The sequence below is a fragment of the Saimiri boliviensis genome, chromosome 6 (assembly GCF_048565385.1).
Source record: "Saimiri boliviensis isolate mSaiBol1 chromosome 6, mSaiBol1.pri, whole genome shotgun sequence".
Taxonomy (NCBI): domain Eukaryota; kingdom Metazoa; phylum Chordata; class Mammalia; order Primates; family Cebidae; genus Saimiri; species Saimiri boliviensis.
In genome coordinates this window covers 67,611,253-67,636,374 of record NC_133454.1, presented here as the reverse complement: position 1 = coordinate 67,636,374, position 25,122 = coordinate 67,611,253, and the positions used below count along the sequence as shown (strand labels likewise).

General features: G+C 43.1%; 1 protein-coding gene across 7 annotated transcripts in view; it reads left to right on the top strand.

The window, feature by feature from the left end:
- Positions 1–23,189, top strand: part of OPCML (opioid binding protein/cell adhesion molecule like) — a 1,153,658-nt gene extending 1,130,469 nt beyond the window's left edge. For 4 of the 7 annotated variants that reach the window (XM_003923495.4, XM_074400890.1, XM_010334345.3 and 1 more), the window contains one exon: positions 6,370–23,189. In XM_003923495.4, coding sequence (XP_003923544.1) covers positions 6,370–6,470 — 101 coding nt within the window. In that variant the 3' untranslated portion in view covers positions 6,471–23,189. The remainder of the gene's footprint in view (positions 1–6,369) is intronic. The other 3 variants (XM_074400892.1, XM_074400891.1, XM_010334342.3) reach the window with 2 other exon arrangements.
- Positions 23,190–25,122: the final 1,933 nt, after the last annotated feature.

Below are 25,122 nucleotides of genomic sequence, written 5' to 3'. Positions count from 1 at the left end.
TCTCAGCAGGAAGCTTCTATATTTTTCTGAGTGTTTCTGCTGAGTTTGGGTTCTGATTGTCAATGCCTGCCTCTCAAGAGGGTGGCAAGCTACCCCTGAATGCAGCAGCAAAATCTTAGTGCCAGGATGGCTTGAAGTTCCCAGTTCTTATTTGGTAGCTGTGGCTTCATTCTATTTTAAGCCTTGAACCAAATTTGCTTCTTAAAAATCTAATGTTTAAGCTAAGCATGGTGGCTCACGCCTGTAATTCTAGCACTTTGAGAGGCCGAGGTGAGTGGGTCACTTGAGGCCCGGAATTCAAGATCAGCCTTGGGAACAGGGTGAAACCATCTCTACAAAAATTAGCCAGATGTGGTGGTGCATGCCCATAATTCCAGCTATTTGGGAGCCTGAGGCAGGAGAATCACTTGAATCTGAGAGGCAGATGTTGCAGTAAGCTGAGATCACATGACTGCACTCCAGCCTTGATGACAGAGTAAGACTCTGTCTCCAAAAAAAAAAAAAAAAAAAAAACTAATGTTCAGTATATTTATTAAGTTGATGCAAAAGTCATTGCACTTTTTGCCATTAAAAGTAATGGCAAAAATTATGATGACTTTTGTGCAAATGTAACAATTTACCAAGATAAGTAGCTTCTCAAAAGTAGACCCTTTATTTGTTTATTTATTTATTTTTTTATGTGTCTTAACCCTGTTGAGCTTCCCCTGTAGCCATATGGACCTGCTCTGGCCATAATGACTGCACAAATGGACCCTTTTGCCATTTCTGAAACATGTCTCTTAACCTTGTCTGTCTCTAACTCTTCTTTCTATATTCTGAAGGCTATCTTAATTTCGTTTGTGTTTCTGTCCTCAAAGTATTTTGCTGCTGTCATTCACAGTTTATTCTGTGGCTTTGCATCTTCATTTCAGCTTATATTTTTAAAGATGTTTAACTCTGGACACGAAGAAGCCATTAATTTTTAGCATTGAAAAGGGTGAAGGAGGAGGTGCTGGGATAATGGTAAAGGGCATAATTACATGTTCTCACTTTCGAAGTATCACTGAAAATATTTAATTAAGCCTGATATTTGTAGCAGCCATTCTAGTTCAATTGAATCGTTGCTAACCATAAATAGAGAAAGAGTACTTAAATGAGGCATTTGCCCACAGAAAACACTGGGCTACTGAATACGCTTTGTCAGAATAACTGGCATTTGTTAGGAAGCTTTTACTTGTGGTTGGCAGCCACTTCAGGTCTTTGCAGAAGGGACAAGGTCTCCCAATTACCAGCCAGAGCCAACCTTGCTTTCAACTGGTATTGGACAGTAGTGTTTGAGAAGCTAGCATTCCAGAATACCTCTTTCTTTAAAAGCAGAACCCCCACGCAAGATGCTGTTTTGTGGATTTGCAGTTCTTGTCTCAGTTCCAACACATCCTTTACTCTATACTTGATAATTGCACAGACCATCTTAACTAATTCCCAGAGAAACCCTGCCAAGGTAGATAGAACTACCCCTTCCACATTTTATGCATTAAAGAAACTGTTTTGGAGAAGTCGACGGTTTGTCCTTTTGCCTAAAGTCTTCCTGCTAGTGGGTAGCAGAGCCAGAATTCAAATTCAGTTCTGACTCTTAAATTCAATCCTCTTAAGACTATCCAACAGGCCGGATGTTCCTGGGATGAAAGGGATTTGCGGCTATTTGTTGCAAATGGCTTTCTTCCCAGAATCTGTGATAATTAAAAAAAAAAAATTGTCCGTTTATTTGTTTATTCATTTAGTCAAGGACAGAGGATATGCAAGTTACTCCTGGAGTTTATGCTCTTTGAAGGTAGAGACTGTCTGTATTTCTTTTTGAAAGCAAAGCCTAGTGCATGGCGGGGATTATGTGTGTTGAAAGAATGACTGCAACTTTTCCAAGACTGGCTTGGGGTCCGTGTCCATTGCAGGATGGACACATTACCCTTGGACCTAGCCAGGAAGCTTGGCTGTAGCTGGCTCCCAGTGCTCTGCTCAAGGCCCCGCATCTTCCAGAGCCCTCACAGCCAGTGGCGTCTCTCAGCAGCAAACACTCCAGCCTTAACCTATCTCACCTCTTTACTCACTCCCCTACCAATAACTCACCCCAGGTTCAACATATATGGGAAAGATCAAAATAAGCTAGTATTAGTCTCCACTAAGAAAGGGACAGGGAAGGTGTGCAGGCCCTGCTCCAGCAGCAGTTGCCATGCTCACATAACTACTTTGTACCAGGCACTGTACTGATGATGATAATTCTTCAACCAATTCTGCAAACTCAGCATCATCGCACCGATTTTCAGTGAGAAAACAGAAAGTATCTTGTGTAAGATCATGAAGCTGAGCAGCCATAGGGTCAGGATTTGAACCCAAATTGGTCCAACTTCAATGTTGCCAGCACTCCATCTGTGACCTTATCCTGGGGGAGTGTAGAGAGCCTTTCCTGAGGTCCCTAGGGATATTGTCTCCCTTATGCTTCCAGGAACTCCGCTCCTTCGTCTTTCTTCCAAGCCCATGGGCTTTATCCGCGTGTATTGTAGCATCAGTTTTCTGGCATAGAACACATCATTGAAAATCTGCCTCACATTTCCAAATCTGGGACTCTAGGTTTTAGAGAAGAATCACCTTTCTTCTTATTTTCATAAATAAATACATACATACATTTGGGTTTCCAACCCTATATATTGAAACTCAAAATTGTATCATCTTGAGTACCAAATACCTGGAGATGTCCACGCAGCTGCTACCTGGTGAGGCTGTGCTCTAGGAAAACTGTACTCAACCTGACTCTGAAGCCTGGCATGCAAGCTTCAGTGCCACCACTGCTGAGCCCAGCATGAAGAGTGCCTTCAAAACTGTGTCCTTCCCTGTCACACAGGTGGCTCTATAGCTTTGTTGAGCTACCATTTACAAAAGCCTCATGGTAACCTGTGGGACCAAATGTGAGCCCCGAGGCCAGAGGACCACACCAAATTACTTAAACTGCAGCAACCCATCACTTTTATATTAAAACAGAAAAGCAGGTGCTCAAGGTAGGTGAGCAACTGTAGCATATGGAAGCCTGGTGGGAGAGAACCCAGAAACATTATTTTCCTCATTTCCAGTCACATAGGGCTACTGCAAAGATGCAATTGAAGAATGAGTTCATTGCCCATGGCTTTTGTCTCACACTTTTCCAGTCTAGAGAGTAGTACATAGATGTGAGCCACTCTTCCTGCTCCAAACACGGCTGGAGAGCCCTCCAGCAGAGCCCTCATGGCATCGGCATTTGGCGCAGCTGACAACTCAAATGTGCCTAGGATCTGTATGAAGAAAGTGATGTCAGCTTCACTCTGTATCATAGTGCGTTAGATTCAGTCTCTGGCCACAACAGCCCAGCCATTTCTCAGGCATCAGTTGACCACTACTTTGGCAATAACTTGCTATGACATTTGATACTACAAAGCAGGTGCTCACCATACCTGCCGAAGGATAAAACTTTCTGCAACCACATAGAAAATGGGGCTGGAAAAGGGAAACTTTCAGGTCTAGAGTGTTTGGTGCCCTCTTGCCATCTCAGGAAAGGTGAAATGCTGAAGTGCAAGGTTCATGTTGATGGTTTTTTCAACTGAAGAAGGCTGTCTGGCTACTCACTGTCTCTCCTAACACCCGGATGCAGAATTTCCATTCCTGTAATAACTCAGAGAGCTAACAGAAGAAGGGACTCACAGATCATCAAACCCCATCTCTTCTCAATTTACAGTGGAAGAGGCAAAGCCCAGAGAAGAAACGTCATTCGGCTAAGGTGCAGCAGATTCACAGAGAGAATCTGTAATCTTAGTCATTCTTTCTCTTGCACCATGATACTGTGGTCCCTGGAAAATCTGCACAAATGGTCATTTTCCACAGAGAGGAAGTAGACTTGTGATAATTAAGGGCATAGATTCTGGGGACAGTGACTTGATTCTAATCCAGCTCAACGTGTATACGTTGTGTGGCCATAGGGAAGATATCTAACTCTTCTGTTCCTGGATTTCCTATTTATAAAGCAGGAATGACAGTAGCACAGAGCTCACGGGTTTGACGTGATGATTAAATGAGTGAATATATGTTTAGCATTTAGAATCATGCTTGCCACGTGGAGAGCATAGTGGGAATGTGTGTTGTCATCATTGCCCTAAGCAGGCTGAGGAGTCTGCGTATCTGCTAAGTTCTTCTTGCATTTCCGCTCTGGGAAACAGTCAGCAGAAGCTGAACATGGCTGTAAACCTCCACCCAGTAAGCACCAAGCATCTAATGGCAACCTCTGCTCATCATCAGAAACACTCACTTCCTTTTACGACTCTGCCTCATTCTCTCACCAAGCCCTACTCTTCCACACTCTGTTTTCTGTATCTATTGTCCCTCTCCTCTTTGCTTTAGCTATATTCAACCTTGTGCTGATGGCACAACACCCACAGGAATGTTTCAGTTCACTGGTAGAACTTGGGATAGAGTGATTCTTACACTCAAGGGTTCTATCTGTCTGGAGTGAAGCATATCAGGGCTTCAGTTTTTTCTTAAGTTCAAAATAATAAATTAGACAAAAATATATATAACTAGTCTAGTATATATGCCATATATGTCATGAAAATACTTTTAAAGAAAAATATATACAAAGATAGTTTTAAAAACACACATGAGCCTTGAGAATCTGTCCATGTTTTTTTAAATGTATCTTTATGTACATATTTTTATTTAAAAATTTAAATAAACTATTTAATAATCTAAATCATTCATCTTTTGCAAAGACAATATGTGGAGAATTCCCCCTGAGCTTCAACCTGAGCATTTCTAACTCAGTGCATTCTGCAGGCTTGTATGATTTCTCAGGATGTGTGCCAGGACTGCTGGAGGCCCCATTACCAGGTTACTTTCCATCAATATCTACGGAGCCTCTTCTGGCACATTAATTTGTCACCAAAACCTGGATCTCACCCTTGTTTGTGAAAATTATCTAACAAAAATGCAGAGTAATATGAGTCAGACTTCAGACTATCAAATAAAAATGACTTAGTCTGTAAAAGCATGTATATTTTAAATAGGAAGAAAAGGTATTCATGCTAAAATTAATGGAGAGGAACAGTTTCATGCTCATTGCTGAAGTGAAAGACCTGACTTCCCAAAGTAAAATGTTCCCATCCGTTCCTTCCTGAGCAGGGCATGGATCCACGCCATCAGGTTGACAGGCACGCCAAATGAACTGGTCCTATCTAAAGAGATTCCGCAGCACCTCAGCTTGTTTCCAGTAGGCCAATTTGCTATTAAAAGAAGCTATGAAGTCCTGGCTTGAGATGGTAGAAGAGGCAAACTGTCTCCTCTAGATCTCCTTTGCGTCTTCACTAGTTTTATAGAAATGCCTCTCAATGGCTTTTAATCCCTCGGTAATACTAGATTTTGCTTTTTCTGGGATACACTTGCTGCTGGCTCCTGGTCTTGCGTACCACCCTATGTTCTTGCTGATAAAGGTGATGGAGGAATGCCTGGGCTGAGTTAGATACACCTGCCCTTGCAGCAGGCCGGGATAATACCAATTCATATGATTTGTCTTCTCGAGCCATGGAACACGAGGTGAAAGGAACAGCACCCATGATACTGTGGACTTACTTCCCAGTGGACCTGGAATGACTTACTAGGGATACGGGAAAGGGCCAGAGAGAAAGAGAAGGTAGAAAAAAACACATCAAGGGAGAGCTCCTCAGGTGGACTCTTCAGGGGCAGTCTGTTTTGGGGTTGTTGATCTGCTTCAAGGCCTTTAGGGAGGCAGCACTGACTGCAGGGACGAGCCTAATTCCAGCCTTTAAAACCCGTGGGGATGATTGTTCCTTCTTCAGCTGCTGTAGGAGGAGCCTCCACAACACCTAGGCTGCATGCACCGAGGATAACGAGTCTGTCACAACACTTGGACTTATGACTCCATCCCTGTCCCCTTCCTACCCCGCCACCTGCTCCTTGCCCCTCTGGCCCTGTGCCGCCTGACTCAGCATTGTTTGTACTGGACGCTCTCCAAGTATAGCACACAATTAGAGGAACTGCTTAGAAAACAGCCAGCAGGTTTGCCTTTCCATGTGTTGCCCTAACCTTTGGGCCCATGGACCTCAACGACCAGCCTCAGCTTCACATATTTACTTTTTAAGCATAGTCTTTCAGAGCAGACTGCATTGGTCAAGGCATCCCAACAGCTTGCCCCTTCGAGTTCCTAAATGCTCCCAACGGGCATTTTCCATTGTCTAGGCTTGGAATGGTCAGTGGAAGGGTGGAAGGTGGGAAGCATGTCTGTATTTGCTTGTCAGAGAAGAACTCTGGTGTCCTTGAGTATGTGCTAATGGGTCTGTCTCTCTCTCCCCTACACAGGGCCTGGAGCAGTCATTGATGGTGTAAACTCGGCCTCCAGAGCACTGGCTTGTCTCTGGCTATCAGGGACCCTCTTAGCCCACTTCTTCATCAAGTTTTGATAAGAAATCCTAGGTCCTCTGAGCAACGCCTGCTTCTCCATATCACAGACTTTAATCTACACTGCGGAGAGCAAACCAGCTTGGGCTTCTTTTTATTTGTTTCTTTCTGTTCTTCTTCTAGATTTGTTTTCTTTTTCTTTTTGTTTGTTTGTTTGTTTGTTTGTTTGCTTTTATTTCCAGCTTGAATGATTGGGGTTGGGGACGGGGTGGGCAGGGTTCTACCACGTGTAGGATAATCATTCATTGGTGTGTCCAAAAATGGGGTCTGCTCCTGCTACCTTGACCCTTCCCTTTCCTCTGCTTCTTTCCTCATCGTCATTTCCACCAACATCCTCTGCCACACACACCAAAACATAAATAAGTTTCATCTGGGCAAAAATCGAGCCTCACAATAAACACCCTGAAGACACAACTTGACTCATAACATAGTGCACAGCAAGAGTTACATCCAAGTGTCCTATTATCTGTCATTATTTTCCTAGTGACAATGTACATATCTCCCCATCCATGCAAATTGTTATCTAATTCCATTAGGGTTCACATCTTTTCTTTCTGGGACACTATCCTACTATATTCATATCTATAGACATCAATATAGATGATTGTGCCATCTTCCATAGCCCCTCTGCCCTACTCATTTCTTCCACCAGCTGCAGAGATTTGGAGTTTGGGGCTATGCATACAACCAAACCCTAAAAATTTGCAAGTCAAGTGACCAAAAAAGGTGGAGGCATTTTGAAGATAGTACTTCTCTTTACAAAAGAGAAGCTCAACTCATAAAAGTGATTGATAGATGGCTGATTTATGTAGGTTTTATCAAGCTATCTATCAAGGTAAACATACTGTTACCCATCTACTCAAATGTCTGATTTATCTCACCATCCAATTATCTACCCACCCGTCTTCCTCTCTAGCAATCTATTTACTGTTTATCGATCTATCAATGTGATTGTCTAACACTTCTTTCCATTTCTCTCCCCACTACTCACTATGAATTCATCCCCATATTAATCTCTAATCATATCATATCTCTCCCACTGTATTCCTTTATACGCTATCAGCAGATATTGGCATCTTCAAAATTAGCTATCAACTTCTCCTGTGAAAGTCAATGATCTCACAGGCTAACAACATAAAAAAGCAATACCCTGTATTGTGGACTCTTTAAAATCTGGCATCCTATCCACTCAAGGGAGACACTAACAGATGGGCCAAAGTAGCAAGCTAATGATCAGTCACTCACTATTCCCAGAAGAGCCTGTGTTTTCTCAAACATCTTCTTAGGAAGCAGATCAGCCTAGAAAAGTCTTGATTAGCACTGTGGTTTTCGTTTTGCACTTGAAGGACAAAGGTGTCAGCCTTCATGCTTCTCTCAACCATTCGAGAACGTGCGTGTCAAGAACCTATGGCTGGCTTTCCTTAACAGCAAGAACATGAGAGAAAAAACCACATCTGTCTCTGCAATGTGAAGTGAAGAGTCCACCCGCCTGAGTGGGATGACTTCAGCTAGAGTCTCCATTCTGCTCCAGTCCTGTTTGAATCTGTTTGAAAACTATCCAGTAAAAAGCTGATGGAGGCCAATTACATGGCGGGTGTATTGACAACTCTGGTATTTGTTTCAGGAAGCTCTTCTAAGCTGAGGGCACTTGAGCAACTGACTTAATTTTCAAGCACTTGATTAACACAACACTGCAAACAGAAGGGGGAAAGTGTCAGTGACACAGTTTCCTCTGATGCAGGCTGCTTCTCCAGTGGCTTTGGGGGAGACTTTCACAGCTCTTCAGGTTCAAAGCAGACCCAGCATGCAAACAAGAGCTGACCCACCTTTGCTGCCTTGTTTCCTGGGACAAGACGGACTCATCCTGCAAGGGTGCCTGGGATTCAAAAGAAAGGCATTGCAGACCACACAGGTGTGCTTCAGGGACTGACCCACAGAGATGAGAAGGCAGCATCAATCACAGAGCTGCCCTGCCTCAGTTGAAAAACCTTTTCAGGCCCTCAGTCTAAAAAATAAAAAAATATATATGAGCACCGTAGAATTCTGTGCACTTAATGCTTAACTGGTCTTCTTCCTCCAGTATCAGTGCCGTCTTTGTTTTTGTCCATTACAGCACATGAGTGTGACTTCTGCCATGAGGAAACACACACAGACATGTCTATACATACATACATACACACAAGCATAGGCTGTCTTGGCACACTTAATGCTAAGCACTGCCTTAAGAGGTGGAGCTAGTGTGAGTGAAATCGTTACAATTTCCAGCTGTAAACAGACATCTGCATTTCCTAGTGAGCTGCTGGGAGCCAGATTCAGGAACATAAACGATGTGCCAGGAGCAGCACATTGATTCCCTGTTCCAGGGATAATCATGAACAGGCACAAAACCAGAATTAAAGGTGGGGCATAGGTGTTTCAAATCTGTCACCACCTTCAGCATCTGAAGTTGAGTTGGTGTCAGACAGTGTATGAGAATTAAATGTGTCATCTGAGCATTCTACTCATAATGAATTTGTTACTTGGGAGTGAAATAAATGTGAAAGCTGTGAAGAGTGGACAGTCTTAGAGAACACTGCTTGAAATGGAGAAGCTGGACCTATTCCTCACTCCGAGACTTGTTCTACAGGAAAGAGTCCATGCCCCTTTGGCCAAGATCATCAGAATCTTTCAACCCACCAAGGCTGGCCTCAGGGTCACTAAGGAACCCTGCTGTTCCCCCTTCCACAGGATACTAAGATGCCCCTGGGGTGAGTACCCAGCCACGTTTCCCAGGGAGAAAAACACTCCAGTCGATCTTCATCTGTCTGGGGTAAAAACTACAAAGTGAATACAACCCAAGGCAACCAGGGCACTCACTGGGAATGAAAATGACTTTTCTCCACAACAGACATAGTTCTGCTTCTGTGTTTTTGTGGTTCTTTGTTGGGGATAGCTCCATGGGACAGGGGCTGTCACCCATCATTTTGAAGCGTACAGAACAACGAATGTTTACACAAGACAATATCCACACTTTTCCAACTTCACTTACAGATAGCACATGGAGAAGGCCTACAGGCCAGATTTGTTCAGGGTGCCAGTAATGGGCATGGGGTGGGGGTAAGGCAGGACAAAATATACAACTCTGAGCAATGTGTATCTCTTGCAGATTTTCCACATGAAAAGGAAGCTAAATAAGGCTTGTTGGGAGATTAGATGAAAGTCATGAGCAATGCAGGGACTCTGAAACCCTTCCCCTTCCCCAAACAGAGTTTATATGTACTTCCACCAAAGTAGTGCCAGTGAAAGTGCTCGTGTTAAGGCTCCGGACAAGCTTGTTTTTCAGTGGTTTCATGTCAAGTGCCTGATACAGTCATCTGCAAGTCAGTCATCTGCAAGTCTAAACAAGCGTGTTTAGCTTTTCTCATTCTTGTTTTAATTCGGGGAGGGGGGAGATGTAGGGAAGTGGTTGTGAAAACAGATATAGGTTTTATGCAAGTACTGCGCATGGCTGTTCTGCTGCAAGTGTGCTCCACCGAACAGAAGAAAAGGTGAGGTTCTGTGTCACAAAGAGGCCCGAGCCTCTTTCCTCTTACGTCCAGGCCTCCTACTAGATGATACATTTCACAGATTGGGCAGTTCGTTTTCCAAACTTGGGTAAGAAGAATACTCTGGAACTCTAGCAACTTCACAACTGAGACTGGGTTTCAGGACCTGATTCTGCGTCAGTTCAGTCAATTTGCCTTCAACAAAGAGAAGTCAGCAAGTTCTATTTATGCTGAGAGAACTATTCCATGAGAAAAGCAGAGAACCCCAAAATGGGCAGGCAACCCCAACAAGAACTTACCTCTGTCGCTGCACCAGGAGTGGCTGTACGTTGAATATTCGGGTGTTTGGTGGTTGTTGCCAGCCCATTGTAGAAGGAGGGGAGAAATGGCTTAAGATGAGGTAAGATCTGGTGGTGGGGCGTCTTTCCTCAATTTCATACTGACTTCGATTTTGAGAAAGAAAAACCGGCCGTGCATTACCTAAAACCAGCCCGCAATGAAACACACACACGAAAGCAAATTTTAATCCTTTTGGAATTAAGGCAAGCAGCGTAAGGTTTTTCTTTCTGGCAAAATTCATTTATTCTCTTTTTCTCCAACAGCAAGTCTTCTGTTTTAATTTTGTGCAAGACCTTTTCTTGGAAACTCTCACACTCAATTGCCTCCCCTCGTATCATTCAGAGCTTTCCTGTCGTTTTACTTGAAGACAAGTAAGTTTGAGCATGTGAGTAAAACTTCACAGGTGTATAAGTAGGAAGGCAACATTTTCAAAAAGAGACCATATGATGAGAACTAATTATCACCAAATGCAAACAAATAAAAATGCCAGTCTCATTTCCCACATTTCTTACTTAAGAGAAGAGAACTAAATGAAAAGAAGAAGAAATAGATTTGTAATTAAAGATGTGGCAAAAAGATAGAGCTGAGCCAGTTCAATTTAGCCTTCAGGTGCAGAATACTTAGAGTCCAAAGAAATGTGGAGTGGACTTAATTAGATGCAATTGTCTTCATCCTGAAAGTAGTCAGCTAAGTCTGATTTCCAGCATTTTGAAAGAGATTCCTTTTTGTTTCTTTCAGTGGTGCCCTTTTTAAGGCATAGAGTTGCTCCACACCACTGGGTGGAGAAAGAAAGATTGTGAACCCTCAACCATCCTTTTGACACTACATTCTACATTATTTGGCAGATCTACAAAGATATCAATAATAACAATGCTATGTAATACAAGCTGCCCTTGTGTTAGTTAAAGGGGGCATTTTTAATCATTCGGAAATTTTTGTGACATGTAAAGTGCAGTTGTGAGGAATGTGTGGGTGTAAGAACATGTATCTGTCAAGTTCAGAGTCCTTTAGATTTAAAAAAAATTATGACTTATCAATGGTGCCGTTATAGCTGTGTCAGACAATGGGTGTGCCCATTCTCACAATTATCCTTCAAAAAAAATCTGTGTTCAAATGCTTTAAAAATTTATCACACGATACAAGAGTATGGCTTTGTCAGCCTTCTAGAGTTCTTTTTTCTTTTCTTTTCTTTTTTATTTTTTCCTTAAAAAAATCAATGAAGACTTTATTTCTGTCAATAATTGTATTAAGGGTGAATATACTACCTGAATTTTGTGCATGTTACATTGTAGTTGTGACCTTTTCTAATTCAGGATGAATACGAGATGGTTGTGATTGTGCAGTGTATCAATAAAGTTCAAGATATTTGTAACTTTTGGGGGGCTGTTTATTAGGACATCTTATTTGTATCCAGGAGGGGAAAAATATGAAGCGGGTTGTGCTTTTCCCATGTATGTGTTTTTGGCTTTGGAGAGTAGATGCACTCAGAAAGCCTGGAGCTGCACCCCCGCCCCCACCTCTCTTTCTCCCTCCTTCTCTCTCTCGCACACACTGTAGAAAGCCAGTCTTAGCACTGTCCGTATCACATTTGTATTTCAAATATCTATACTATTTACAAGCAATATAAAATGTCACTGTAGCCTCAAAGTCTAAATTATTTATCGATGTAGACTAAAATGAAAGCAGAAGAAAAGTGTCAGAAAAATAGAGGTGACCAGATAACGCCCAGTTTGGGGTTTTGAGTCCTTAGTAGTTCCTGATGCATAATTTCTTGAAGTACACACCACTTTACAAGGGTAAGTATGAGAAGACATGGGGTTGAGGATGTACATTGATTCTTAAAAGTGTGTGCCATTGTATTAAGGTGTATGCATCTTCAGTTTTACTTGGGTTAGGTTTCATTTAGCTGAGGTTTCTTGTAGAATAGTATGAGAAAGAACCCCAGAGGAGCGGCTCCTTTCCTCTGGTTGCCATTTCCAAAACACCTTTCTCTTCCAGTAAAACCCCAGCTCCTTTTTCTCCATCAAGCATCCATCTGCTTTTCTGGAGAAATGGATATTAACTTCTTTTTACAGCTCATTAGTCATTTGCATATTAATTAACCCTTCCCAGTTCTGCCGTTAACTAGGTGTGGGAGCTTAGACTGGTGTGTGACTTTGTTCTGTCGTCTGTATCATTGGTGAATTTCATCACATCACTCAGTGTACACTGATTCAAAATTATTTGGCTACTATTTGGTTTGTTTTGCAAGTACTAGATTTCTTAAGACTAGCCTCAAATAAAGCTGAGGGACAGTGACTGATTATGATTTGATAATTAAGTAGAAAGTGGATTGAAATTATTTCATTAATTTTAACAGCATGTGTGACTTTTCTGGCAAAGTTCCGGAGCTAAAGTTATTAGTTTTATATTCTTCTTGGCTTCCTTTGTAGACAAGGGCTAATCCTCTCATGACTCAGTCTCCCCTACAGGGAATGCAACACAAATAAGTTGATAGACTAGACACATGGTCTTTGTAAATTGCATTGGCAAGTAAATGCTAAGGACCAATCATTGGGAGTTTTCAATTTCCTCTGGCTCATTGTAGAATTATGATTCATCAAGGAAATGAAATTCCAGTTCCCCTAGCCATCTCAATACCTTTAGTACTCCCTTCTTGTCATTTTTTTCCTTCCTTTTCATCAACCTCTTCCCATCTGCACCTGACCCTTTTTTGCTCCTGTTCATACCACAACATTTACCCATCCATCTGCTATCAGTCTCTCACTCCATCTAGCCACTCAGCTCCATCTATCATCCATGAACCAATTTATTCTCCCGTCGGCTAACTACTCAACTATCCTATCACATATTATTTTCCCATTTATCTAAACTTTATTCCATTTCTATACTCATACACCTCCTTAATGTGAGACTGTTTCTCACTCATCTATTAAGAGCATCTATCCTTTCCCAGCTGTCAGTCCATCCACCAGGCATGCTCCAGCTAGCCTTTAGCAGACACACCTGTTTACCAACCCACTTCAAGGTAATGAAAATCTTTGCTGTTATCTCTATTTCACAAGGGAAGCTTTATCTAGTGACTCGTAAGTGTGGCAGCTAAATGACTAAATGCATTTTTATATTTGCTCTATGAAAATCCTACATGTACAGAAGCACCTCTGGAGATATATTAAGGGCATTCCTCTTCCTGTCAAGGTGTATTAAGCAGGAAGAGGATGTGGAGCTGGGAGTGGAGTGGATGAACGGATGTAATGGTAGGAGTGTAGTGATGTGATGAACATAACAAATAACTGAAGAAACGGGGGGACCTCAACTGGCAGCGGATCTCCTTCTTTCCCCACAATTCAATTTGCTGTTGAATTAATTATTCACTTTGAGAAAAATTCAGGGGGAGTGCTAATTGATGCCAAACCCTATTATCGGTTTTGAAAACCAAACGTCAAGTTAGAAATGATGCTACCTTCTTTTAATATGCTCATCTGGTCACCGGGATATCTTTTTTTCTCTCCCTTATATTTCCCCACGTATTCATTTAGTCATTATTCATGCATCACATTTAGTCAGGAACTCCCCTTAAGGAGTTCACATTTAAGATATAAAAACTGCTGTATAAGAAGAAAAATTACAGTTGAGTATGGCAAGTATTATGACAGAGATATGAGGAAATGACTGCAACGTGCAGAGCAAATATTGTGAGATGATTAGGAGGCATTCTCGCTTTCCCCCATTTTTTCCACAGGGATGAAACGCTAGAATGTAAACAGCTAACAACAGCGAATATAAGCTGCAGACGTGGTGCACAGATATATTACAACAAAAATAATTGGGTTATGGGATCATGCACATTACAATATTCAATAATTTATCAATGGAGTGAATAAAAGTTGTTAAATGAATGAGTACCATGAAGGCAGTTAAAACTTCAAGTGGCCAAAGGACTACACTGTGCAGTTGATGACAGGCTAACACAGACCTGCTGGAGAGGAGAAAGCAACACCTGTAATGTCAAAGCTGGTTAGGAAGCTGGTTATAAAGTCTCAGTCCCACATAGGATTACTAAGCATATCACCTTTCCCTGGTTCTAACACCATGAGCCTTGCTGATGAGGGAAAGAGAAGCTGTGCCTGGGGCCATGTGCTGCAGCGGAGGCATGGAGGGGTAGGCAGAGGTTAAGTGTGGACTTGCTGAATCGTTCCTCAAGACTTGGATTCTCCAGAGAAGACTAAAATTCTGTGATTTAGGATGCAATGCCTGGGTCATTTGCATGTCAGCATCCCACGGCGTCTGTTGTTTCAAAATAAGAGTAGTCTTAGTTTTACATCTCCATGAATTCCTGTCTCCCATCTGACATACTGCCTTGCCTTTACCATGAGTTCTCAAACCAACTGGCTTGTTAAAGGAAACTGATTTTTAAATTCTGACCTTAGAAATTACCCGTTATGCTGTCTTAGACCAATTTCTTATCCTTTAATGAACTTCAGTCTCAGCTTTAATGAAACAATGGTAATAATGCTCACCTCAAAAAAATAGCTGTGAGAATTATTCCACTATTAGATATGAACGAGGAAGGCTGTTGAGCGGAGTCCCAGGTCATAGCAGTTACTTGCAAAGCAAACATTCATTTTGTAGTTTTCTTCTCCTGTTTATCTCTCAGCCTTCATCAATGTCCCCACTTTCCTGTGTTTTTGAAGATATAGTTCAACTGTGCTTACTTCTTTGAAAAAATCGAAAATTATAATTTATACGTAATTTCTTTCTTGAAGTTCAAAAAGGAGAAACACATTTCTGAGTCTTGGATTACTCAGGAACACAAGGTTAGAAAGTGGCATCAATAAGGTTTTTGGTAGAATTCCAAAGGAGTGTTGAAGCAGTAGAATAGAACTGGAATTTTAATCTAGGAACCATACATCAGATAGCCAATATATGACAGGTGCTGAGGATTCAAACTGAGAAACAGAGTGTCTGTCTTCCAAAAAGTCCCAGCCCAGATTCCAAAGCACAGCACCGCGTAGGTTTTAATCAAGGGCTTGAGGATCCCAGTAGGAGGCACTTAACCCAGACAGGAGGGCTGAGGCCACACTTCCAGAAGACAAGAGGTCTCAGCTGAGCTTTAAGGGAGCAGAAGGAGCTAGCCAGGGAAAGAGAGGCGGAGAGGAGCAAGTGACTGTGGATGGAGCAACATCGTCAAAGAGCACATAGAGGCACGAGGGAAGCACAGCATGGTCAGAAAACCGCAAGTGTAGGTTAACCCAAGAGGGTGCAGGCAGAGGTGCATGGCAGGAGACGAGGTGCAGACCCTAAGCATCTCTATGGGGAATGCTGATCTATTAAGACTTATCCTAAAAGAAATAAGGGAGATATTGAAGGATTTAATAAAAAGAGCAGCTAAACTGGTCTTGCCATTTAGAAAGATCAGCCAGGCAGCAACAGGGTCTAACTGGGCATTGGTCACACTGGCAAGGGGAAAAAATGTTGGGAGTCACTGAAATAATTCAGGTGAGAAATGATAAGAAGGAATACCAGGCAACTCGCAATGATTTTCAGGAGTAGCTTTAATGGGAGGGACTGGGTGTATGGGGTGATGGAGGATGGAGAATATGGAGTATACACAAGGTTTCCATTTCAGCCAACTGGGTGGAAGATGGTGCCATTCTATGATTCCCAGAACTTATGAGACTGGTGAAGTTCCATCCAGTTTTTGACATGTCCAGTTTTAAGTATCTGTAGAATCTCCAGGTGGAGATGTTTAAGCACCATCAGCATTTTCCTAAGTCATCTAATTATATCCACTGCCATGCACAAGGGATGCCTGATTTCCTTTCTCTGCCTCCCACTTTAATTCCAGTGGAACTCTAGCTCCTTGGATCATCCATCTGCAATTCATTTATCATCCTCCATTTCCTCTGTATCTTGATTTTATCTTAAAAAGGTACTGTTTATTTTACTGCTTGTTGTGATAGAAGATTAGAAAGCGGTTCTCTGATTAGACAGTAAAGAAGTAACAGATGCTTTAAATGGAGAAGGGGAGAACTGGCACAGCTGTCCCACTGCCTAGATGAAATTTGGTGCTTCCCAGGCCTCACACAAAGGGCAAGCCATCATTCACTGGGTTCTGTGGGAAGGGCTGACCACTGAGTGTGTGTGAAGGAAGGTAGACTTTTTTTTCTCAATTTGCCCATAATATTATCATGATGCAAGTCCTTTTCGTATTTTCATCACATAGTTTGATGCTCACTTGCTTGCTAACAAATTCCAGAAAGGTTTTTAAGCTTTCAAACCTCGTCAGAGAGCCTACCTCTGATTAAGAGTGATGCATTTCATTTGAATGACTTAAGAATAGAGATATACATTAAGCTTGTTCATTTTTTTTTTTTTCAATGATCCCAGAGACTGTCCTAAAACTAGAGGAGGCTGAATCTCAGCAGGAAGCCATGGTGGCTGACTGCACCCAGGTGGCCCTGTCAGCTCACATCCAGTACCGAGTCATGTGAATCCGGAGTCTATCTGTGTGTGTTGCTCAAGGGGCAAGACAGCAGGGTGAGGGAGAGCCGAATTGAAATCCTGATTCTGCCATGTATGGATTGTGTTCCTATAAGCTTATGAAATAATCTCTTACAGTTTCAGTCTACTCATCTACTACAGATAGAGCTGAGAATGAACTACCCCATGACATTGCTGTGAGGTGTATAAGAGAAGGAGTGATAGGAAAATCCCTGCACAGCTTCTCGCCTGTAGATGCTTGGCATACAGTGGTAGACAGTCAGTTAACTTCTTTTCCTCACCCTCTTCACAGTCTCCTGCCTCTTCCAAGCCACCCCACACCCACCACTTATGATTGTCTAGAAGGCATCATGTAAGGGCTGCTTTCAATTAAGTATCACATTCTCAGATGTCTGATTGCGATTCCATTAAATAAAACATGCAGGGTGCCTAGCAAAGTGCCCATCTTCTAAATGCTTAATTATATCCAATTCCATTTCTCCCTTTCTCTGAAGACATTTGAGTACAAGCGAACCAGCTACCAACGCAGAGGATGCCTGTAAGTTCTCTACTGACCAGACCCTTTCCCAGAAAGCACCTGTACACCTGAAAACACAGGCAGGCTGTCTCTCCCCATGAAGCCTGTCTCTTTTGCTCTTGATCTTGTTTCCTGTGTGGTGGATTTGCAAGGACGGTTGCTCTGGTTACAAGACCAAACCACTTCAGTTTCTGTCTCTTTGTCACTAAAGGTCTCGGGGGAATCAGCTTATTAGAGAAATAGTCACTGCCTAGTGGAGTCAGCTAGACCGTACAAGGATGCACTGGAGGTCCTCAGATACAAAGCTGCCAGTTCTCCTCTTGAGGCACGCAGAGGTTCCGTTTCAGTGCCGTGGCAGTGTGGACAGCCCCATTTGTAATTTCTCTCTGTTTCCTATTTCCCACCTTGTGTGATAGTGGCCCCAGTGCTGAACCAGTCTGCTTGCTGGGATGTTTCCACTTTGATGTAAATTTCTTGTTCAGTTCCTCTCAAAACTTCGCATTGTCCCTGCCTCACTCTTTCCTGTTCTCACCTCTGTTCCGTGGGCAGCTTCAGCACTTTTCAAACTCCCCCATTCCTCCTCTTAATTATTTCTTACCTTAAGAAAGTTGAAGCTACTAAGGAAGACAGTGAGACAAGAAGTGAAAGGTGCTGTGCAGGCGAAGAATTCTGTCTTGTGTAGCCGTTTTGTTGTAGTGCACAGGGAGTCTGCAGGTGAATCTTCTCTCTCTGCAGACCTGATCCTGTTCCTGTACAGCAAGTTTAGGACAATAGTGATGCATGTGCAGGGAGCAGAGGCCAGTGAGGGAGCTGAGCAAGGATGGAAAGCTGTTAACATATGTGCATTTATGGAAATCATGTGACAAGTTCAGACTTTCAAGTGTCCTAACTCATATACTAGTCAAAGCAACCTTGGGAACAATGTGTTAGTGACACGGAAGCTCCGAGGCTGACTGTGGAAGACTAGCAAGGCTGGAGTTCCAAGGCAAGTCCATCCAATTTCCAACTGTGCGCCTTTTCCAGTTACACACCAGGTTGTCTCTGTGCTTCAGGGTTCACCCTGTGTTCCAAAACACACTGGGATATCTTTACTGAACACAAGAGAAAGTCACTTCAGGCTCTTGCATGACTGCCTTATTTGTGAGCTTCCAGAAAGTTCACAAAGTGAGGAGGGTGTCTGTCTCTTGGAGGAAAAGAGAGTTTCCATCTCTTGGAAGAAAGGAGGGCAGGAGGTCCTGATTCTTGAAAGAAAACAACATCAACTTTCTAGGCAACCTCCTGGCTCGACTCAAAGGCCAGGTGCAGGAAATGGCTGTGCTGTTCAGCACTGACCCTGTCCACCTTCCCACTGGGGAATGAGCCACTGGGAGCATAGGCTCACCTGAGACTGACCCTAACCCATGAACGGGTCTCAGAGCCTCAGGGAAGCAACAGACAGAAAAGAATCTTACAATCCTAAAAAGAACTGAAGAGATAAAAGACTTAATTTTAGAATCAAAGTTCCAAAAAAGTATCCTATGAGTAAGAAGAAATCTTTGCTTTTTTTTTTTTTCTTTTTAGTTGGGACAAAACAACGGAGGCTGACAAAAATCACAGCCTGGGAAGAGAGATTATGGACTATAAAATATTGACTCAATTCAGTTACATATGGCTCCATTTATATGGATTATAAATATAAATATATATGTCTACTTAAAAATATCTACCCACCCATCTGTTTATCTCTCTACCTCTCCATCTGTCTCATTTTTCTTGTCACCCTCCATGACAATGAGAACAATAGCAGGAAGTAGTTTGTATGTTTGCTGTTTTCTCAATATCTACAACATTGCCTGGCACGGGGTGGGTGGGGCTTGGTATCCACTGAATGAATGAATCCATGGCTTTCGAACAGAGGAACAACATAATCAAAAGGGTTCTTTGAGCTGAGACCTTGTAGAGATGTACTGAATAGGGTGACAGCGGAAAGTCAGATCCAGCAGGCAGGGAAGGGGAGGCGGGCAAGCTCCAGGTGGTCCGTGTTTGTGGTTATGAGCATCTGATGGAGGAGGTGGCCCAGGCTGGGAGGGATCGTACAGATATGAAAGACATTGAGAAGAGAGGATCAGTGGTATTTGTCTATTTATTGTCTGAGACGAATTGGCCTGAGTAGAACAAGCAATTTCTTTTCATAATGCTTTTGTTTGTTTGTTTGTTTGTTTCCTCTGGAATAGTGATACTAATCCTGTATTTTCACAATTAGTTGAGTTTGTAAGAAGCTTGTGTTTTACTGCGCCTATTTTTCAGGCAAAGCATCTGTGACACGGAGCCCAATGCCTTGCCCTAGTCTGACACCCAGTTAGAGGCAAGTGAGAGTCACTGTCCAGGTTCCCTTGCTGCTCATCTGTTCCTCGTAACCTTTCCTCTCCTGAACAGCCTCTGTTTCCAAGCAAGAACCTCTGTCCTAGCACCCTGCCTCCTGCTCTTGTGTAGTCAAGTTTCCACTTCATCAGTGTACATTTCCTCTTCCCCAGCAAGCCCTGTGACCCCAAGAGGGAAACCTGACCTAGTTCCCACCAGCTTATACTGCACCCTTGTACCCCATCTAAGAAAGATTGCACAGGGTCAAGTGCAGTGGCTCACACCTGTAATCCCACCACTCTGGGAGGCCGAGGCGGGCGGGTCATTTGAGGTCAAGAGTTCAAGACTAGCCTGACCAACATGGTGAAACCCTATCTTTACTAAATATGCAAAAATTAGCCTGGCTTCATGGTGCACAAGTAGCTGTAGTCCCAGCTACTTGGGAGGCTGAGGCTGGAGTATCAATTGAACTGTCAGTCCACTGCATCTAAGCCACATACTGGTTGAGTTAGCACTCTATTTTATATACACAATTCTTTACCAGGCTGAGTGGTATGCCAGCACCACACTCAGCCTGGTAAAGAATGGAGTGCATAAAATGTGGTCCCTGTCTCTGGGAGTATGGGCTAGAATTGGGGAGACAACATGTACACGTGCATGCACACATAAACTTGAATGACTAAAACCTGAATGGTGAGTAGCCTTTAGAGGTCACATCCCACTGTTAGAAATTTTAGGGGGTGATTACATTGCAAAGACTACTTGAAATGCTCAAACGCCGTCCTTTGCCTAAACACACACTTCCTCACCCAGTGGAGCTCAGGGAATGCTACCTGGGGGAGAAAAGCTGAGAAAGATGGCAAATTCCCCTTCCTCCCCTACCCAGCCAGACCAGTTGTTCCCAGGATCCATTGTTCTCCTTCCATAAACAATAAACAGCACTCAGAGGGGAGGGAGGTCCAAACACCGGGGTGGGTGGGCGCCCAGCTGCCGTCCTCTGTGCCACATCAGTAAACAGCACCACAGCAATCAATTGGGCTTTTTTGATGAAGACAAAACCATTAGAAGAGGTAATAAAGGCCTTTCTTGTACAGTTAATAGAGAGCCTCCTGGATGGAACAAGACCAGCTGTTGCTGCTGAAAATTTACTTCTGTTTTCAAGTTCAAATAGAGACTAAAACATTATCTTCGCGGGAATTGATTTTACGTCTTCCAAACACATATGCCACCTTAATTGTGATTTGTGTGATAGTTCAGCTGCTGAAAGCTTTCGTTTATCTCTACCTGGTTAAACAACTTTAAATAATAACAAGTCAATATATCTGTCTATTGACCAGGGTTCTTCTTATCCCCAGAGCTCACTGTTGAAGAAGAAGAAGGTATTTAACCCTTTGTTTCCCTAGTTCTGCCCCACATCCCATTTTTCAAATGCTCAATTTTAATGGGGAGATATAATTGTTTAAAAAATGAAATGAAGCCAGGTGGTGTGGCTTACACTTGTAATCCCAGCACTTTGGGAGACCAAAGCAGGAGGATTGCTTGGGGCCAGGAATTCAAGACCAGCCTAGGCAACATAGTGAGACCCCATCTCTACAAAAAAACTAAAAATTAACACCCCTGTGTTCCTGACTACTCTGGAGACTGAGGCAGGAGGATCACTTGATCCCAGGAGGTAAAAGCTGCAGTGAGCTAGGACGGTGCCACTGCACTCCATCATGAGATCCTGTCTCAAAAAATAAAAGAGGAAGAAGAAGGAGAAGGAGAAGGAGAAGGAGAAGGAGAAGGAGAAGGAGAAGATGGTGGCGGCATAGGGACATATAGAACCTTCTGTGATGTGCTTCCTCGTAGTGGGTTTGGGCTTTTTTAGCCTCAGTGCATTCCTTAAAAGATTTATTTAAAAGTGATTTTTGTCCAACTCCTTTACTAAGCTAAACTAAAACTAAAATGGAAATTAAATTTCATTATTCATTTTACTTACAGAAACTGTTGTTGGACTGAGATTGAGAAATAAATATTAATGATGGCAGCTTGTTTTAGAAGACCTAAATAAAACAAACAAAAAAAAATCATGGGCATTCAACAGTGTTTCTTATAAGGTATGCCTCTTCTCATAGAAAGGCTTGCTGGTCTATGAAGTGAGGTGGGGAGTAGAGGGAAAGGGGGCTTATTTTATTATTATGAACTTAAACCTAGAATACTTCAAATAGTGAAATTTTGGTGGTAATGATGGTGATGCGGTAAAGTTCAGTTTTTTTTTTTAGTTTCTGTTTATGCTGAACTCATCATGGATCAGCCAATAGGAAGCCAAGAATGAAGGAGATTGGGAATGCAAGAGCTCTTGTAGCCAGTGCCCAGCCCTGCAGACTTGCCAGGGAAGCAGAATAGAGCCAGGCAGAAATGGTGTCCTACTGAGCAGGGTTCAGCCATCTCTCCCTTGACCAGTGGGGTCTGCTCCTTGAAGTCAAGGGTCCATCATGCAGCCAAGGATTGGGATCCATCTCTTCTCAGGATGTCCTAACCTCCTGATGGCAAGGAGATGCCACCACCTACAGCCCCGCTCTCCACGTGACCACCTCCCATGAGAGCTCCTGCCTGCAGCGTCATCTTGGCTTCTGAACCACAAGCACACAGGGAGGGGTATAGATGGAGAAGCTCCCACTTGCATCTGGTCTGCTGGGTAAAATCTAGCTGGTGTCAGCGCGGTCCAATGCACTGGGAAGCATGCAGTTTGTGCTTCTGGGAGGAAGAAAGGGAAATACAAACAGTGCACACCATTCTCTATTAACTGCCCTGGGAATGGAGAGGCAAAGTAGGCTATATACCACAGCAGGTATACACAGTCCGGGATCCAGCATTTGTTAGGAGAGTTTTCAGGCTGTGTACAGCAGAAATACAGTTCGGGATCCATTCATTTGTTAGGAGTGTTTTCAAGTTTTCACAAAGTACTTGAAAGCTTGGTTTCCCAGTAACTACCATCCCAATTCAGGCCTCCATTTAAAATGCACTGCCCCCATGTTCTCACTTTCCTTTCTCCCACTTCTCCCAGTAAGCTCTACAGATGAAGAGAAAATAATACTGTTAATAACAGTAGTGCTTATAACTGACAGATTGCATATAAACAATGAGCTGTCAAGGTGGAGGCAGTCATCAATGGCTAATTAGGAAACGCTTCTCAGGTTTGTGTGTTCACCTGACAAAGTACATTTCTTGAGTCTTTTGAGTTTGTGCTCCCTGTGTTTTTCTTGGGGGTATGAAGTGTGCATCAATTCCCTTTGTATTCCCAACAATGAATGAATGAGTGAACAGATGAATGAATGAATCCATTTGTTGTTTCTTTTATTCCATAGGCTGCTTCATTGGGTATGAAAACTTCCCCTTTTAATGTTGACATTGAAATGCCATCTGTACCAAGACTTTCTAGATGCCATTATGAAAGTGACTCCCTGCTGTCCCCATTTTATGGTGCCCTGTGTCTATTAAACTTATGTCTATAAATACCTACTATGGTCCATGTGTGTATTTGCATAGATAACACCATAACATTTAAAGCTGCCTATTTCCACATCCACAGTCTCCATCAAATCAACTCTTGTCTTATGCTTCTTTATTTGTAACATTACTCTCCAATTCTTGTCTAATACATAATTTTACAAAGATGTAAGCATAGGAAAGATATAATTCTATATTGCAGTCTTTACAATGCCAGTAAGTATCTCCTCTAGCTTATCAGTTCAGAGGGGGATGGGGGAGTATTTCACTTGACATACATAGTCACTGGATGTGTGTGTGTGTGTGTGTGTGTGTGTGTGTGTGTGTGTGTGTGTGTGTTGTACATACATATATGTCTAGGTGAATTAAATTAAGGAAACAAAGTGCTATTCATCTTCAGGGTGGGGGCTCATTGTTATTACAGAGAATCTAAGTCAACAGCCAGAGGAACCTCAGGAAATATCTTTTTTTTTTTTTTTCATTTTCTAACCTACATAAACGATCTAACCTACTAAACCATCGAAATTCTTTATGACTAATTCCAAGGGGATTCAGAGAATGAGGAGCAAGGAGGGAGAATGGGTGAGCAATTACACCAACCACTGTGTTGGAAAGCTGAGGAAGGACCCAGGCAGGCACTGGACTGCTGATGCACTGGCCACCCCCACAGGAACCAGTATTTGTTTTCCAGGCAGAGAAACTGAAATCCAGAGAACAAATTGCCCAACAAAACATAACTAGGCAAAAAACATGACATCTAGAGCTCATGGTTTCTAGGTCCTAGCCCAGGGCTCTTTCTACTGGACCGAGCTTCCTAGTTGCACAGAGCTTAGCCAGGGAGTGAAAATCCTGCTCCTCCCCTTGAAGGGAAGCTCCAGCTTACCCTGTCCACAGCACATCTATGGAGGGGAGTACCTGTGGGGGAGATCCCAGACAGAGAGCCCAGGGACAGAGGCTCACTCACTGCAGCAGGGATGTGAGAGGGGAAGGTTTCCCTGCTTACTTACATGCTACTCAGACTAAAGGAGCAGTTTCGGGCAAGTCAGAATTGATATGCATGCTCCTGGTGAAGGGCATAGGCAGCTGTTCCACCCCCAGCCCGCTTACCCCGCACACTGCTCAGTTCTTCCTTTGTGCACAGGGGGGCACTAGCAATACACTGGTGGCAGCCCCAGCAACCTACATGTTCTGCAGCTGCTCAGGGAAGAACTTAATTACACTCACTTCCAAGTGAGCATAGCATGCCTTTCAGTGAGCAAATTCTGCATTGCAGACCTGCTGGTTATGCTGGCTCCGACGCCACCTCCTCTAGGAAACGTGGCCTCCTCTGATTAACCCCACTTACTTCGGATCACTCTGAATCCCCTTGGCTCGCCGGTGCCTTGGTCAGTTGGCCATTTACCTATTAGCATCAGGAATGTTGCTTTTTAAAGCATCCCTAGGTATTTCGCTTTCTTTTCTTTATCTTAAGTTCCCACTGTGCAAAGACCATGTTTTCTCCTGCTAGTTCTGATAGAGAGCTGTGTCCTTGGAGGGATATTCAGTGAGCCTGGTATGGGGGAAGCATGCTGAACGTGGAGTCACAAGACAGATGTGCTCGAATCTTAATACCCAGCCACTATCAAACCTAAGGCAAGCCCTTTTACCTCTCCGCACCTCAGTTTCCTTATCTGTTAATTAAGAATTATCATAGCAGTGTCATAGGGTGGCGTGAGAATTAACGAATAAAAATTATCTGCAAGTGCCTGGCGTGGTGCCTGAGCACAAAGGCCACTTTATAACTGTTGGCTGGATCCAAATGGTGCTGGGAAAGATTCCCTCATTGGGCACTGAAGACAGCCTGCAGTCTCCCTGCCACGGACCTATCGCCAGTGCTGTGCTGGGAACCAGGTGAGCGTACTAAAGATGACACAGTTTCTGCCTCCAGGAGGCCCAGAGGAC